An 18,375-nucleotide genomic window follows, 5' to 3' on the forward strand; every position below is an offset into this window, starting at 1 on the left:
CACTCACCACACTCACCACTCACCACACCATCCACCACACTCACTCACCACACAACTACCACACTCACAACTCACTCACCACACTACCACACACTCACCAAACACTCACCACCTCACCCACTCACCACACTTACCAACACTCACTCACCACACTCACTCACCACACTCACCACACTCACTCACCACACTCACTCACCACACCTGACCACACTCACTCGACACACTCACCACACTCACTCACCACACCTGACCACACTCACTCGTCACACTCACTCACCACGCCTCACCACACTCACTCACCACACTCACTCACCACACTCACTCACTCACCACACTCACCACACTCACCACACTCACTCACCACACCTGACCACACTCACTCGTCATACTCACTCACCACACTCACTCACCACACCTGACCACACTCACTCACCACGCCTCACCACACTCACTCACCACGCCTCACCACACTCACTCACCACACTCACTCGTCTCACTCACTCACCACACTCACTCACCACATTCACTCGTCTCACTCACCACACTCACTCACTCGTCACACTCACCACACTCACTCACCACACTCACTCGTCTCACTCACCACACTCACTCACCACACTCACTCACCACACTCACTCGTCTCACTCACCACACTCACTCACCACACTCACCACACTCACCACACTCACTCACCACACTAACTCACCACACTCACTCATCTCACTCACCACACTCACTCACCACACTCACTCACTCGTCACACTCACCACGCCTCCCCACACTCACTCATCTCACTCACCACACTCACTCACCACACTCACTCGTCTCACTCACTCGTCTCACTCACCACACTCACTCACCACACTCACTCACCACACTCACCACACTCACTCACCACACTCACTCACCACACTCACTCACCACACTCCCTCACTCGTCTCACTCACCACACTCACTCACCACACTCACTCACCACGCCTCACCAAGCCTTCCCACACTCACTCATCTCACTCACCACACTCACTACACCTCACCACACTCACTCGCCACACTCACTCACTACACCTCACCACGAACAACCATCGCATCCACGAGCCTCCCTCCTCCCACTCACTCACCACCCCACTCGTTACACACAAAGCACTTGCCACAAATGAACCACGAGACCTCGCTGATCTCGTCAAGGAGAATAAACCATCGCCACGCAAACTCCGCTCATCCTCGTAGCAGCAGCGGCTTTTGGCTCAGCCATCGAACAAAGACGGTGGGTCACCGCATCGCGTGGCGCTTTCAGGGGCGCTTCTGCGGCCGCTTGGAATGTTTATTCGTCTGATATCCGGAAGCCACTGGAGCTACGCACTTTTAAATAATCCTCCAAATTGTAAACTCTTTTAGAACTGCTTTTTGTGTTTAGTTTGTTGGTCCTTCCCCCACACCTCCTATTGACACGAGAGGCTACGTACGGTATGAAATAGGTTCAACACACATACATCAACGTAGAGCTCCCCACGTCGCTCACCTACTCATATCCACATGGGTGCACGTGTGTGTGATCGTGTCCATGTGCATGTGGGGAGTGGTCGTGTGGTGGTTAGTGCACAGTGCTACGAACCTGGTGATCCGAATTCGATTCCTGCTCAAGGCCAACACCAGTGACATTTATCTGAATCGGTTCTGAGCCTCCCCTAGGTCGACTCGGCTTCAATGAGTACCTGGTGCCATGTGTAAACATCGCCACTGGGGAGACAAAGACGGCCGGGCGTGGTACTGGCCACCCACCCCCTGGTGTGCTGTGCCAGCCTCCATAGGTGCTACTTGCTAACAGCACTTGCCCTAACAGTCTGTTAAGGCTATACGGGGGTGTGTCTGCGTGTCTGCGTGTCTGCGTGTGAGAGATTGTGAAATGTTGCCATATTTAGAGGAAGCAACAGGAAAATCGTCATGGGCAGTGTTGTTGCACGATTAAACCGCTAATTTCTCTGATCACAGCACAACACATCTGGCGGGTATACATAGGCAATGAGTGATGACCGAGTTATTACGTGTGGTATACTGATTTTACCACCATGGACTTGCTCGGAGATGTCATCTCTCTGGTATGCAGGAGGTCGTGGGTTGGATCCTGACCCCGACGCCTGCTGCTGCTGTAAATTTGGAGTTGCGTGTCACCCCGTAGGTCGCGCGGATTTCTCTCTGGGTTCTCCCGTTTTCCCTCCACATTTAGAGTCAACGACACACGTTTAGAGTCTATGGCTGCTATGCATTTCCACACGATGATAAGCCACTTCGTTGAGCATTTGTGATAACCAGGCCACTTCTGCCAAAGAACTACATAACACAGTGAGCCTGACCTGGTAAAATAAAATAGTACAAAAAAATTGTTGAAAAAATTGTTCAACCAAATATCGTGATGCACAAGGCGTGTTACAGTTGTACGCACCATGAAAACGACTACTCATTTGAGGCTGAGTCGACCGAGGGGAGGGGCCCCATGACCGGTTCAGAACAGAGGTCGCAACCGGGTACCCGATACCCATACTCTACCTGATACCCGGCTACCCGTACCCGGCCGGGTACGGGTACGGGTAGCCATTTGCGACCCTGGTGCAGCCGGGTACGGGTACGCGTAAGGAATCAAAACCCGTTTGCGACCTCTGATTCAGAAGGATGCTGCTGGGAAGTTGGAGGCAGTCGCCCTCCAGCAACAACGGAAGGTCGAGGAGCGATGCTCACAACCATGAGCAGAGTGCCGAGCATCATGGTAGGGAGCACAGTCGGGGCATCTGCCAGTCATCTCAGTCAGTCAACCCATGGCACCTGGGTCTGTTCCGTGACCTCCAGCCAGCGAGCCTTTGACACGTCACGTGACCTCAAAGTGCACCTAGCATGGAACAAGTGGCGTGGTGACGTCGCCACCACTTTGTGGTGGACGGCGGTTGTTGTTTTTAATTGTGATTGCGTCTGTGTGTGTAAGACATGTATGTATCCTCACTGGAGTTGGCCATGAGTGGAAATCTAAGTCACGTAGTCAGGTTCGTAGAGCAGTGGCACTAATAAATGTGCCATTGCTCCCCTCACTCACAAACTCACTCCCACTCTAACACACACACACACTCACCTTCACACACTCTCAACACACCCTCACCCCCTCACGATGGAGGCACGTAGGAATGCCCCAGCCGTAACGGTGACCGCGATTGGATGCCGTGAGGGACACCGCACGCGCTACGTGTTCCTTTCGCCATAGAATCAGGTACGTTGTAAGGTCGGGGGCGGGGGCGCCTTGGGCAGTGAGGGGGTTCCTGGGGGGCACCGTGGGGGGGGCGGGGGGGGGCAGCACGCACCGGAACACCTCCTTCAGCTGCTTTACTTTGTTGTCCGGAAACTTCTTGGCGTTGCTCTCATCTAGGAAAGCCCTGGCGTAGGCCAAGGGGCCTGCGTTCACCTAAAGGGTGGGGGCAGGGGACAGATAGGGGCCATGGAGGTCACTGCATGGTCGAAGGTCAAGTTATCACGGTCAGCATTTGTGCACAGATAAATGTCATAAGCCAGGGTGGTTAAGGTCAAACATGCACACCAACCTACACACACGCTCCAAACACACTCGTATACGCGCCTACCTGCACATACACCTACACACTCCTATAAACGCACAGACCTGTACAAACCTACACAGACACCTCCACACCTCTGTACACCCCTGTATGCACCTACACGCACACAACTACAACAGCAACAACGACCGGCATTTGTCACTAAGTGACGTCACCACGGTATACTTTTGCGAGGATATGTGCACTTTAAAGCCATTTGAAGTGTCAAACGTCCGCTTGCAGGAGGTAATGGGACAAGCCCAGGTGCCATGCGTTGACTGACAGAGATGACTGATGCACCACCTGTGCCCCCCTACCGTGCCAACTTGCTGAATTTTAGCCACCCAGCACTCCGCTAGTTGTTGCAAGCGTTTCTCCTCTGCTGGAGGGCGACTGCCTCTAACTGACCAGTAGCATCCTTCATGAGCTTCCTCCACAGAGGACGATCTTCATTCATTGGCAAGTCCACTCAAGCTCCATATCCTCTCGAACCACATCATTCCGTCTCTTCTCTAGCCTGTGCCGTGCCTATATTCTTAGGTTTTCGGTAAAGTCACGTAGGTAAAACATTTTTATTAATAAAAGTAAAATAAAATAAAAAATCACGACGTTTCGGAGGCAACACAAGCTTCCGTCTTCAGGTGGAACCGGCACAGCACGATAGCTGTATCAAGTAAATGAGAGATTACAAGAGATACTACCCCGTATATATAATGGTTGAGGGGGGGGGGGGATGGGCCAGGAACGGCCCCTGTTTAGCCCCCTCTATCCTGCCGAACAAAAGCTGCTTGGGCCTATGGTGGCTGGGCATAGGGGCTACATGACCCAGCCAAAGCAGCCTTGACTGCGGGAGGAGCTCACTGATGGGACTGTGTCCAGATCTTTCAAGGATTTGTGAGCTCGTCACACAATCCAGCCTGGTTAAACTCAGGATAGATTGTAGGCAGGCCAGACGGAATGTTTCTAACCAGCGAAGATGTTCTATCAGGGGGGTCGACCTTTCTCGAGCATAGAGAAGGGAGGGCATGACCGTGGCCGAGACGACCAGAAGCTTCGTGTGGAGCAACAGACCAGGTAGCTTCCACACAGCATTACGCAGGTAATTCGGAGTGAGACCTCTGTTGTCAAACAAGAGCTGGTCATAAGCACCCTGCCCAGGCACGGAAACCTCACCACTCTCTTCACAACTGCCCTGCAAATGGGTGGAGTTGGGGGGGTGTTTAGTTGTGGAGTCTTTTTGTAAGGCCCCACCTCTTAGTGGCACGCTCCAGGTCAAGCAGCAGTGCCAACTCCTCAGAGAGAGCAGCAATCACCAGATAATCAGCATACATAACATGGTTGACAGAGAGGGAGCCATCCCTCTACTCACCTAGGCATGGATCAGCCTCCTACTGTATCTGTACCAGATGGAGATTTCTCAGTACAGCCATGGAAAGCAACTCAAACTAGAGTATGTGGTCGAAAAAGATGTTAAATGTGGGAGCCAGAGGACATCCCTGTCGCACCTCAGGGTGAATGGGAAATGGCTTTGACTCCCGGTCACGTAGTTTTACCCAAGCCTTCCCACCATCATGATGCCCTTTAATGATTATGAGCAGAGAGTCAGGGACCCCAAAAGCATGAAGAACAACCCAGAGCCCAGGCCTATTCATGGTATCATAGGCCTTGACCAGGTTAATGAAGCAGAGATGTAGGTCCTGTTGAAATTCTGTACATCTCTGCTGTAGCAGACAGACAGAGATTAATCCTTGCCAGGACCTTTCCAGGCACACTGATGAGGGAGATGCCCTGGTATTTGTTACAATCTGTGCAGTCCCCCTTTTTAAATATGGGGACAACCAGAGCATCCTTCCAATCCTGCGGAACCCATCCTGTGGACCGGACAGTTGTGATGATGTCACGTAGGTCAGTCTGCACACAGACGCCACCCTCCCTCAGTAGCTCACTTGAGAGGTCACCTCTGCCCGGCGCTTCCTCAACCGATGCACCTCAGCCAACCACTCACAAGGAGCGGCTACTTGAATTATATTTGAGGCACAGCAGAACCAGCAGGGTCAACCCCAGGGGTTTCAACTCCCCCAAGACCTCACCTCCCCCAAGACCTCACAGAAATGCTCCGCAGACCTGCAGACCTGTTCTTGCAGGTCGGAGATCTGATCACCATTCTCTCCCTTAAGGATGGTGATAGGTGTGGGCACTGCAAGTTATTTTTTTATGGTGTTAAAAAGTGATTCGTTATCGTGTACTCCCGTGGAAGTTTCTATTTCCTCAGCAACCCGCGACCACCACTCATTCTCGCAGCGCTGCACGGCTCTCCGTGCGAATGCGGTAAGCCTCATTGTTCTTAGACGTAAGATTTTGTAGTTGGTGGGAATGGGCCTGCCGCTTACATTCAACTAGCCGGAACACCTCCTCAGTTAGACAGGGTTTCTGGAGAGGGACTCAAAGCAGCCATAGCAACTGCATAAGTCGCTGTATTAAAACTCCCCAATTTCCCCTTGGCGTCTTCATCAGCGAATCGAGATCAGGCTACTGTGAGTTTGAATTGGGCACTAGATGGACACCCACCACCGGAGTGGAAAAAATGCAGGCATATCTTACAGATGACAAGCCGATGGTCAGTGGGCAGATCAGCTGCACGGGAGGTCCTGAGGCTACGGGTCTCTGCATGAGTCTATGAGTCTCTGTACGAGGCTATGCATCTCTTTGCAAGTCTATGGGTCTCTACGTGAGTCTATGGGTCTCTATTAGAGTCTATGGGTCTCTATTAGAGTCTATGGGTCTCTATTAGAGTCTATGGGTCTCTACGTGAGTCTATGGGTCTCTACGTGAGTCTATGGGTCTCTACGTGAGTCTATGGGTCTCTATTAGAGTCTATGGTGACTGGGCTGAGACCAACATCTTACCCCACTTGAGACCCCAAGTAAATCACAGGCAGCTATTTTGGTTGTGTCTCACGACAAAGACAGAAACACACACACGCGCACAGACACTCGCCACGGTGGCTAGGAGATGTTAACTACCTCACCTGGTGTACAGGAGGTTGTGGATTCGATCCCGACCCTGATGTCTTTATATTTGGCGTTTGCATGTTCTCCCCGTGGTGGCGTGGATCATGCATTTTAGAGTATTTGGCTGCTATAAATTTCCACACAATAAGCCACTTTGTTGAGCTATCATTTGTGGCCAGGTCGCTTCTGAAAAAAGAGCTATATCGCTTAGCGGACCTTACCTGGTAAAATAAAAATCGTTAAATAGCTAACATAGAAACACACGTGCATACAGCATACAGGAATATGGGGAAGGGAACGCGGTGGTAGTAGTGGTGGCAGTGGTGATGATGGTGACAGTGGTGATGATGGTGGCGGTGAAGGCAGTGGTGGCGGTGGTGGTGGCGGTGGTGCTGGTGGCAGTGGTGGCACCGTACCTGCGGGGAGACGCAGCCCTGCAGCTTGAGCTGCAGCTTGATCATGTCGACGTCGCGCGCCACGCTCAGCGCCCGCAGCTCGGCGGCCCGCGCGCTCATCTCGTCCACCGCCACCTCCACGGGGCCCAGCTCCACGTGCTGCTCGTACATCACGGGCACGCGCTTCTTCACGTACGGGAACGCGTGCGTGGCTGGGGGGGGGGGGGGGCACGGGGTCACATGAGTTCATGGGGGGGATGGTCACTGGAGAGGCCTTCGTTGAACACAAAGCTCCCCCGTATAACATTCACAGTGTGTTGGGGCAAGTGCTGTTAGTGAGGTCGGCACGACGCATTAAAGAGTGAGTGGCTAACACAGCCCGAGCGGCGACATTAACACTTCGATACCAGGTACTCATTTGAGGCCGAGTCAACCTAGGGGAGACCCAGGACAAATAAAAAATATTTGTCACTGCAGTTGGCTCTGATTGGGAATCGAACTCGGGTCGCTGGGTTCACTGTGCAGCGTGCTAACCGCCGCGCCACCGTTCCTCACCACAAGCAGGCACGCATGCACACAGGGGCCTCATTCTCAGAGGCAAGACCTCTGTGCCCCTGCTATGTATTTAGCGAATGCAAAGTCCCTAAGCCCAATGGTTTCTTCCGGCCCTGCTATGTTGAGGGCGAGTAGGCCTCCTCTGCATTTGTGGATTGGGCAGACTTCGAGGATGTGGTGCATGGTTTGCTCCACCCTACAGGCACATCGGGGGCGTGCTCTTATGCCCCATCGGTGGAGGTTGGCGAGGCATGGGCCATGACCAGTCCTGAGCCTGTTGAGGGTGGACCCACTGCTCCTTCCTGGGAGGCTGAAACCAGGGGGCTGCTGTTGTGTGGGGGTAGTCACGAGGTACTTATTTGCCAGGTCCAGTGACTCCCATTCTTGTGTCCAGGTGAGATTCGTGTTGAAGTCGTGAGTGGGTGGGCGAGTAGGTGGGTGACTGGGTAAGCGAGTGGGTAGGTGAGTGCGTGGCTGGGTGAGTGAGTGGGTGGCTGGGTGAATGTGTAGCTGGGTGAGTGAGCGGGTGGCTGGCTGGGTGGGTGAGTGAGTGGGTGGGTTAGTGGGTGGGTGAGTGGGTGAGTGGGTGGGTGGCTGGGTAGGTGAGTGCGTGGCTGGGTGAGTGAGTGGGTGGCTGGCTGGGTCTTTGCAAATCGTCTTTCTTGAGGGGAGGCGTCATCTTTGTTGGGTTGAAGAGGTCCTCGTGGACTGGCAGGTGCGTGGAGTTGCGAACTTTTTCAATTATTTTGTGGGTTATTGCGAGTCTGCGGATGTGTGAGGGGGGTGATGTTTGCCATAACAGGGACCCAGGGAAGCGGGGTGGATTGTAGTGTACCAGTGATGATGAGCATGGTGGCGTTTAGCTGTGTGTCGACTCTGTGTGTGTGCGACGACCTTGACCAGACGGGTGCACAGAGAAGGAGAGTGCTGCGAGTGATGAGGTGGTGGTAGTCGCTGTACCCCACATTGAGCCGGCTAGTTTGTAGAGGGGGTTGTTCCTGGTTTTGACCTTGGCTACTGATATTCTCAGGTGCTACCGGAAGGCGAGTGATCTGTCCAGGGTCACCCCGAGGTATGTGGGAGTGGGGTGGTGCTGTAGCTTGTTGTTTTTCATCTGGATGTTGAGCTCTTGCTTGGCCTTTGCGCTGTAGAGGTGGAATACACTGGTCACAGTTTTTGCAGGGCTTGGTTTGAGTCGCCACGTGTTGCAGTATTGTTCAGGTTTTTCTGCATCCTCGTTCAGGGCCTGATCCAGGGTGTCGAAGTTGGGAGCTTGCGTTGCCAGAAAGATGTCGTCAGCGTGTATGAATTGTCGGGAGATGGTTTCTGGTAGGTCATTTGTGTAGAGGTTGATCAGAGTGGGGGCCAGCACTGAGCCTTCAGGGAGACCGTGTCCCTGCTAAAGCCCCGCTCCTCTTCCCAAACCTTGGCCATGGCACTCACGAAAGTGTTCCGTTCCGGCACGGACTCCCTGGGCCTACCCTGGGTGTGGTCAGCCGGAAGGTGGCAGTGGCAACGCTGCAATTGTTGGTGGATCACAAATACAAAGATCCCCCCCCACAGCCTTAACAGACTGTTGAGGCAAGTGCTGTTAGCGAGCAGCATCTATGAATGCCGGAACGGCACACGAGGGGGTGAGTGGCCAGCACCACGCCCGGCCGCCTTTGTCTCCCTAGTGGCGATGCTTACACACCGCATCAGGTACTCATTTGAGGCCGAGTCGACCTAGGGGAGGCGCAAGACCGGTTGAGGCAATCGTCACCGGCGTTGGCCGTGAGCGGGAATCGAACTCGGATCGCTGGGGTCACACGTGCACACACACGCGCGTGCACACACACGCGCGTGCACACACACGCGCGTGCACACACACGCGCGTGCACACACACGCGCGTGCACACACACGCGCGTGCACACACACGCGCGTGCACACACACGCGCGTGCACACACACGTGCGTGCACACACACGCGCGTGCACACACACGCGCGTGCACACTCACTTTGTGAAACTCGCTCCCCGTTGGCATCGAGGAGGAGCGCGCTCCCCGACTCGCCAGGAGGCGGTACAGCAAAGGACGGACTGATCCCCATCTGTCCGTTCTTTATGGGATCGGGTGGTCGTTGTCCTCCCCCTGGCACGCGGGGGTTTTCTCACGGGTGCTCTGGCTCTCTCCCACGGCTATCAACACACTCTTCATCGTCATAAAATTGGCTCGAAACACCGTGATGAACAACGACTGCGGAGCTTTAGCAAATATTAGCCGTGTGGGCCGCCCACCGCCCAGCTGCTGCCTCCCCCGCTCGTCCACGGTTCCTCCTCGTCCACCGCGAGGTTTGCACGAGCGACGACGACAATGTTGCGAGGCGTTAAACTACTCGTCGCCATCGCCACCACCGTCCTCGTGATGGTGATGATGTCATCAGTTTTGCCCGACTGGCATTCAAAAATAGCCACGGACATCGACTCTTCCCCCCCCCCCCAGGGTTCCACGTCTCTCCAATGGCGCCTGGCCCCTCCCCTCCCTCCCTTCCACACTATCAGCAGCACCGCAAACGCAACACTCCGCTTATCACCGCGCACCGCCGCAGCTGATAAGCACCGCAGTGACACGGCGTTCTGGGCTGCAGGCAGAAATAAAAGGGAGGCACTGGTGCAGCCTCGCAACCGCTCATCGTCGCCCCCCCCCCCCCCCCCCCCACCGCTGGCGGAACGGCATCCTCGAGATGGAAGACGAACGAAGGGCCGACTGCTCTTCCACACCCTAATGCCTCGGATGAAGGCAGGAGGGGGCGGCGGTATGGAGGTGGGAGGTTTGGGAAATCCCGATGCTCCTCCCCATCGCTTCAGCTACCGAGGAGATGGCGGTGGACAGACGACCGTCGCGCCATTCACCGGAGTTCCCCTTGCCGGAGCTCCGCCTAGCCCGAGCTCCGCTCATCCAAACTCAACTCACCAAATCTTCGCTCAGCCAAACTCCGCTTACCAGAACTCCGCTCAACCAGAGCTCCGCTCACCGTCAGCAGCGTCCCTAGTCAAACACAGAGATGGCGCCCGGCCGGACCCCTTGCCCCTTGCCCAGCCACCCCAGGTTCCGCACCGCGCATCTCCCCGCGTCCCCCCGTAGACTCACAAAGAGGGGCGTCACAGTGGCTAGGAGATGTTAACAACCTCGCCCGGTATACAGCAGGTTGTGTGGGTGCGGTCTCGATCCTGACGCCTGCTGTATATATTTGGAGTTTGCGTGTCTCTCTCTCTCCCCGTGGTCGTGTGGATTTTTCTCCGGGTCCTCCGGTTTTTTCCTCCACATTTAGAAACACGAGTTTAGAGTATTTAGCTGCTATACATTTCCACGTGATGATAAGCCACTTAATTTGGCTATCGTTTGTGATGACCAGAGCTGTAGACAGGACAGACTCACTCAGCAGTAGCAGCAGCCACGATATCCGCCGGCCTGCGCTGCACGCAGCCAGCTTCTGCTGCTGCGCTACCGGCTAAGACGCACGCACTGAGAGCGTCCCGCTTAGGGGTCGGCGCGGCGCCTCACTGGTGAGGACGGCGCGGCGCCTCACTGGTGAGGACGGCGCGGCGCCTCACTGGTGAGGACGGCGCGGCGCCTCACTGGTGAGGACGGCGCGGCGCCTCACTGGTGAGGACGGGACGGCGCGGCGCCTCACTGGTGAGGACGGCGCGGCGCCTCACTGGTGAGGACGGCGCGGCGCCTCACTGGTGAGGACGGCGCGGCGCCTCACTGGTGAGGACGGCGCGGCGCCTCACTGGTGAGGACGGCGCGGCGCCTCACTGGTGAGGACGGCGCGGCGCCTCACTGGTGAGGACGGCGCGGTGCCTCACTGGTGAGGACGGCGCGGCGCCTCACTGGTGAGGACGGCGCGGCGCCTCACTGGTGAGGACGGTGCGGTGCCTCACTGGTGAGGACGGTGCGGTGCCTCACTGGTGAGGACGGTGCGGCGCTTGCACTGCTCGTGGACGCTGCCCTGGCGGGCGCCGCCGCCCCCCAGCGTGTACGGCGTCTCGAAGGCGAAGCGCCGCACGCCGTGGCAGCGCTCAAACTCCGAGCGACGCTCCTGCTGCTCCTTCTCCTCGAAGTACGGCGTCACGTACGTCACCTGGATGTACGCGCACCGCGGGTCCAGGTCCTTGGCGTTCACCTGGGGAGGGGGCGAGGGGGGGGGGGGCACCAGGGTCACGGCTCGGGTCGTGGCCGCAAGGGAAGCGTGGGGGGGAGGGGGAAGCGCACCAGGTAGGGACGGCGCCGCGAGCACGGATTGGGGATTGCCAGGCCGGGTGCGCTTTGAGGCCCGCCTGAAGTGTCGAACGCCCGCTGGTGGAAGGACACGGGACAGACCCAGGTGCCGTGGGTCGACTTACTGAGATGACTGGCTGATGCACCACCTGTGCCCCCTACTGTGCCAACTTGCTGCGTTTTAGCCGCCTGGCGCTCCGCTCATTGTTGTGAGCGTCGCTCCTCTGCCCTCTGTTGTTGTTGGAGGGTGACTGACCAGTTGGGGGCAGTTGTAAACATACATGTGTGTGTACATACACAAGTTTCTCCACCCATATAGCCTTAACAGACTGCTGGGGCAAGTGCTGTTAGCGAGAACCTATGAAGGCCGGCACGTCACAAGAGGGGGTGGGTGGCCAGCACCACGCCCGGCTGCTTTTGTCTCCCCAGTGGCAATGTTTACACACTGCATCAGGTACTCATTTGAGGCTGAGTCGACCTAGAGGAGGCCCAGGACCGGTTCAGATAATCGTCACTGGTGTTGGCCATGAGCGGGAATCAAATTCGAATCGCCGGGTTCGTAGCGCAGCGCACTAACCATTGCGCTACCGCTCCCCTGCACAGGACCACACACACATGTGTAATCACACGGACACACACAAGCACCCACACATACATGTGTACACACACACGGATACGCACACGTAGATGTGTCCACACACGACTACACACGCGGCGCCGTGATGACGTCACCACGGCGCCTGTGCCAGGTGCACTTTGAGGCTACGCGAAGTGTCGAAGGCTCGCTGACAGGACAGACCCAGGAGGACAGACCCAGGTGTCACGTCTACACGCACACACGTGTACACACGTGTACACACGTGTACACGCACTCGGGCGCGCACACACGCCCTAAAAACCTCCGCCTACCCTCCCCCGTCCCCAACCCCCCTGACCCCGCGCGTGCCTTGCCCGAGTCCTGGAGCATGCGGACGTTGGAGGCGCCGAACTTGTGGGCGTAGAGCTGCAGCAGGCGCTGCGACAGCTCGGCCAGGCCCGTCAGCTTGGGCTCCTTGTACACGTACTCCTTGCCGTCCTCCTCCTCGAAGAAGCCCTGCAAGGGGGGCGCCGGCGGGAGGTGGCGGCAAGGGGGATGGGGAGGGGAGGTTGAGGAGGTGCGGCCGGGAGAGAGGAGGGGGTTGACGAGGAGGAGGAGCAGGACGAGGAGGAAGAGGAGAACCAACCCCCCATGTACCCCCCCCTTGTACCCCCCCCTTCCATAGAAGAACATAGGGAGGGGGACATGTCAAGGTGATGCACGGGGACGTGGGGGGACACACGGAGAGACACACGGAGAGACACACGGGGTGACACACGGGGAGACACACGGAGAGACACACGGAGAGACACACGGGGAGACACACGGAGAGACACACGGGGTGACGCACGGAGAGACACACGGGGTGACACACGGAGAGACACACGGAGAGACACACGGGGAGACGCACGGGGAGACACACGGAGAGACACACGGAGAGACACACGGGGAGACACACGGAGAGACACACGGGGTGACACACGGAGAGACACACGGAGAGACGCACAGGGAGACACACGGAGAGACACACGGGGTGACACACGGAGAGACACACGGGGTGACACACGGGGAGACACACGGAGAGACACACGGGGTGACACACGGGGAGACACACGGAGAGACACACGGAGAGACACACGGAGAGACACACGGAGAGACACACGGAGAGACACACGGGGTGAGACACGGGGAGACACACGGAGAGACACACGGAGAGACACACGGGGAGACACACGGAGAGACACACGGGGTGACGCACGGAGAGACACACGGGGTGACTCACGGAGAGACACACGGAGAGACACACGGGGAGACGCACGGGGAGACACACGGAGAGACACACGGAGAGACACACGGGGAGACACACGGAGAGACACACGGGGTGACACACGGAGAGACACACGGAGAGACGCACAGGGGAGACACACGGAGAGACACACGGGGTGACACACGGAGAGACACACGGGGTGACACACGGGGAGACACACGGAGAGACACACGGGGTGACACACGGGGAGACACACGGAGAGACACACGGAGAGACACACGGAGAGACACACGGAGAGACACACGGAGAGACACACGGGGTGACACACGGGGTGACACACGGAGAGACACACGGGGTGACACACGGGGTGACACACGGAGAGACACACGGAGAGACACACGGGGAGACACACGGAGAGACACACGGGGTGACACACGGGGTGACACACGGAGAGACACACGGGGTGACACACGGGGAGACACACGGAGAGACACACGGGGTGACACACGGGGAGACACACGGAGAGACACACGGAGAGACACACGGAGAGACACACGGAGAGACACACGGGGTGACACACGGGGTGACACACGGAGAGACACACGGGGTGACACACGGAGAGACACACGGGGAGACACACGGAGAGACACACGGGGTGACACACGGAGAGACACACGGGGAGACACACGGAGAGACACACGGGGTGACACACTGAGAGACACACGGGGTGACACACGGGGTGACACACGGGGTGACACACGGAGAGACACACGGAGAGACACACGGGGTGACACACGGGGAGACACACGGAGAGACACACGGAGAGACACACGGAGAGACACACGGGGTGACACACGGGGTGACACACGGAGAGACACACGGGGTGACACACGGAGAGACACACGGGGAGACACACGGAGAGACACACGGGGTGACACACGGGGTGACACACGGGGTGACACACGGGGTGACACACGGAGAGACACACGGAGAGACACACGGGGAGACACACGGAGAGACACACGGGGTGACACACGGGGTGACACACGGAGAGACACACGGGGTGACACACGGGGAGACACACGGAGAGACACACGGAGAGACACACGGAGAGACACACGGGGAGACACACGGAGAGACACACGGGGAGACACACGGAGAGACACACGGAGAGACACACGGAGAGACACACGGGGAGACACACGGAGAGACACACGGAGAGACACACGGAGAGACACACGGGGAGACGCACGGAGAGACACACGGGGAGACACACGGAGAGACACACGGAGAGACACACGGAGAGACACACGGAGAGACACACGGGGAGACACACGGAGAGACACACGGGGTGACACACGGGGTGACACACGGAGAGACACACGGGGTGACACACGGGGAGACACACGGAGAGACACACGGAGAGACACACGGAGAGACACACGGGGAGACACACGGAGAGACACACGGGGAGACACACGGAGAGACACACGGAGAGACACACGGAGAGACACACGGGGAGACACACGGAGAGACACACGGAGAGACACACGGAGAGACGCACGGGGAGACGCACGGAGAGACACACGGGGAGACACACGGAGAGACACACGGAGAGACACACGGAGAGACACACGGGGAGACACACGGAGAGACACACGGAGAGACACACGGGGAGACGCACGGAGAGACACACGGAGAGACACACGGAGAGACACACGGGGTGAGACACACGGAGAGACACACGGAGAGACACACGGAGAGACACACGGGGGAGACACACGGAGAGACACACGGAGAGACACACGGGGTGAGACACGGGGTGACACACGGGGAGACACACGGGGTGACACACGGAGAGACACACGGGGAGACACACGGAGAGACACACGGAGAGACACACGGGGTGAGACACGGGGTGACACACGGGGAGACACACGGGGTGACACACGGAGAGACACACGGGGTGACACACGGGGTGACACACGGGGAGACGCACGGAGAGACACACGGAGAGACACACGGAGAGACACACGGAGAGACACACGGGAGACGCACGGGGAGACACACGGAGAGACACACGGGGAGACACACGGGGTGACACACGGGGAGGCACACGGGGAGACACACGGAGAGACACGGGGAGACACACGGGGAGACACACGGGGTGACACACAGGGAGACACACGGAGAGACACACGGGGTGAGACACACGGGGTGAGACACGGGGTGAGACACGGGGTGAGACACACAGGGATAAACATGGGGAGACACACGAGGAAACACACGGGGAGACACGGGGAGAGACACGGGGAGAGACACGGGGAGAGACACGGGGAGAGACACACGGCGTGAGACACGGGGTGAGACACGGGGTGACACACGGGGAGACACACGGGGAGACACACGGGGTGAGACACACGGGGAGACACACGGGGAGACACATGGGGAGACACACGGGGAGAGACACGGGGAAAGATAAGGGGAGAGACACGGTGAAACACGGGGTGAGACACGGACAGACACACGGGGTGAGACACGGGGTGAGACACACGGGGAGACGCACGGGGAGACGCACGGGGAGACGCACGGAGAGACGCACGGGGAGACACACGGAGAGACGCACGGGGTGAGACGCACGGGGAGACGCACGGAGAGATGCATGGGGAGAGACACACGGAGAGACGCATGGAGAGACGCACGGGGAGAGACACGGGGAAAGACACGGGGAGAGACACGGTGAAACACGGGGTGAGACACGGACAGACACACGGGGTGAGACACGGGGTGAGACACACGGGGAGACGCACGGGGAGACGCACGGAGAGACGCACGGGGAGATGCACGGGGTGACACACAGGGAGACACATGGGGAGACGCACGGGGTGAGACACGGGGAGAGACACGGTGAGAGGCACGGGGAGAAACACTGGGAGACACACGGGGAGACGTACGGGGTGAGACACACGGGGAGACGTACGGGGAGACGCACGAGGTGAGACACATGGGGTGACACACGGGGTGAGACACATGGGGAGACGCACGGGGTGAGACACACGGGGAGACGCACGGGGTGACACACGGGAGACACACGGGGTGACACACGGGAGACACACGGGAGACACACGGGGTGACACACGGGAGACACACGGGGTGACACACGGGAGACACACGGGAGACACATGGGAGACACACGGGGTGACACACGGGAGACACACGGGGTGACACACGGGAGACACACGGGGTGACACACGGGAGACACAGGGGAGATACACGGGGTGAGACACACGGGGTGACACACGGGGTGACACACGGGGTGACACACGGGGTGACACACGGGGTGAGACAAGGGGTGGCACACGAGGTGAGACACGGGGTGACACACGGGGTGACACACGGGGTGACACACGGGAGACACACGGGGTGACACACGGGGTGACACACGGGGTGACACACGGGGTGACACACGGGGTGACACACGGGAGACACACGGGGTGACACACGGGGTGACACACGGGGTGACACACGGGAGACACACGGGAGATACACGGGGTGAGACAGGGGGTGACACACGGGAGACACACGGGGTGACACACGGGGTGACACACGGGGTGACACACGGGAGACACACGGGGTGACACACGGGGTGACACACGGGAGACACACGGGGAGACACACGGAGAGACACACGGGGAGACACACGGAGAGACACACGGAGAGACACACGGAGAGACACACGGGGAGACACACGGAGAGACACACGGAGAGACACACGGAGAGACGCACGGGGAGACGCACGGAGAGACACACGGGGAGACACACGGAGAGACACACGGAGAGACACACGGAGAGACACACGGAGAGACACACGGGGAGACACACGGAGAGACACACGGGGTGACACACGGGGTGACACACGGAGAGACACACGGGGTGACACACGGGGAGACACACGGAGAGACACACGGAGAGACACACGGAGAGACACACGGGGAGACACACGGAGAGACACACGGGGAGACACACGGAGAGACACACGGAGAGACACACGGAGAGACACACGGGGAGACACACGGAGAGACACACGGAGAGACACACGGAGAGACGCACGGGGAGACGCACGGAGAGACACACGGGGAGACACACGGAGAGACACACGGAGAGACACACGGAGAGACACACGGGGAGACACACGGAGAGACACACGGAGAGACACACGGAGAGACACACGGGGAGACGCACGGAGAGACACACGGAGAGACACACGGAGAGACACACGGGGTGAGACACACGGAGAGACACACGGAGAGACACACGGAGAGACACACGGGGAGACACACGGAGAGACACACGGAGAGACACACGGGGTGAGACACGGGGTGACACACGGGGAGACACACGGGGTGACACACGGAGAGACACACGGGGAGACACACGGAGAGACACACGGAGAGACACACGGGGTGAGACACGGGGTGACACACGGGGAGACACACGGGGTGACACACGGAGAGACACACGGGGTGACACACGGGGTGACACACGGGGAGACGCACGGAGAGACACACGGAGAGACACACGGAGAGACACACGGAGAGACACACGGGAGACGCACGGGGAGACACACGGAGAGACACACGGGGAGACACACGGGGTGACACACGGGGAGACACACGGGGAGACACACGGAGAGACACGGGGAGACACACGGGGAGAC

At 58.3% G+C, this 18,375-nt stretch overlaps 1 protein-coding gene across 1 annotated transcript in view; it reads right to left on the reverse strand.

Moving 5' to 3' along the window:
- The window catches only part of LOC133357239 (dedicator of cytokinesis protein 11-like), a 115,237-nt gene that overhangs the window by 31,667 nt on the left and 65,195 nt on the right, over positions 1–18,375 (reverse strand). Inside the window, exons 27-30 of the mRNA XM_061575067.1 lie at positions 12,761–12,907; positions 11,503–11,719; positions 7,021–7,211; positions 3,344–3,445 (exon numbers count right to left, since the gene is read on the reverse strand). Of these exons, the coding sequence (XP_061431051.1) occupies positions 3,344–3,445; positions 7,021–7,211; positions 11,503–11,719; positions 12,761–12,907 (657 nt within the window). The remainder of the gene's footprint in view (positions 1–3,343; positions 3,446–7,020; positions 7,212–11,502; positions 11,720–12,760; positions 12,908–18,375) is intronic.

The sequence above is a fragment of the Lethenteron reissneri genome, chromosome 57 (genome assembly GCF_015708825.2).
Source record: "Lethenteron reissneri isolate LAM-NWPU_2019-01 chromosome 57, ASM1570882v1, whole genome shotgun sequence".
Taxonomy (NCBI): domain Eukaryota; kingdom Metazoa; phylum Chordata; class Hyperoartia; order Petromyzontiformes; family Petromyzontidae; genus Lethenteron; species Lethenteron reissneri.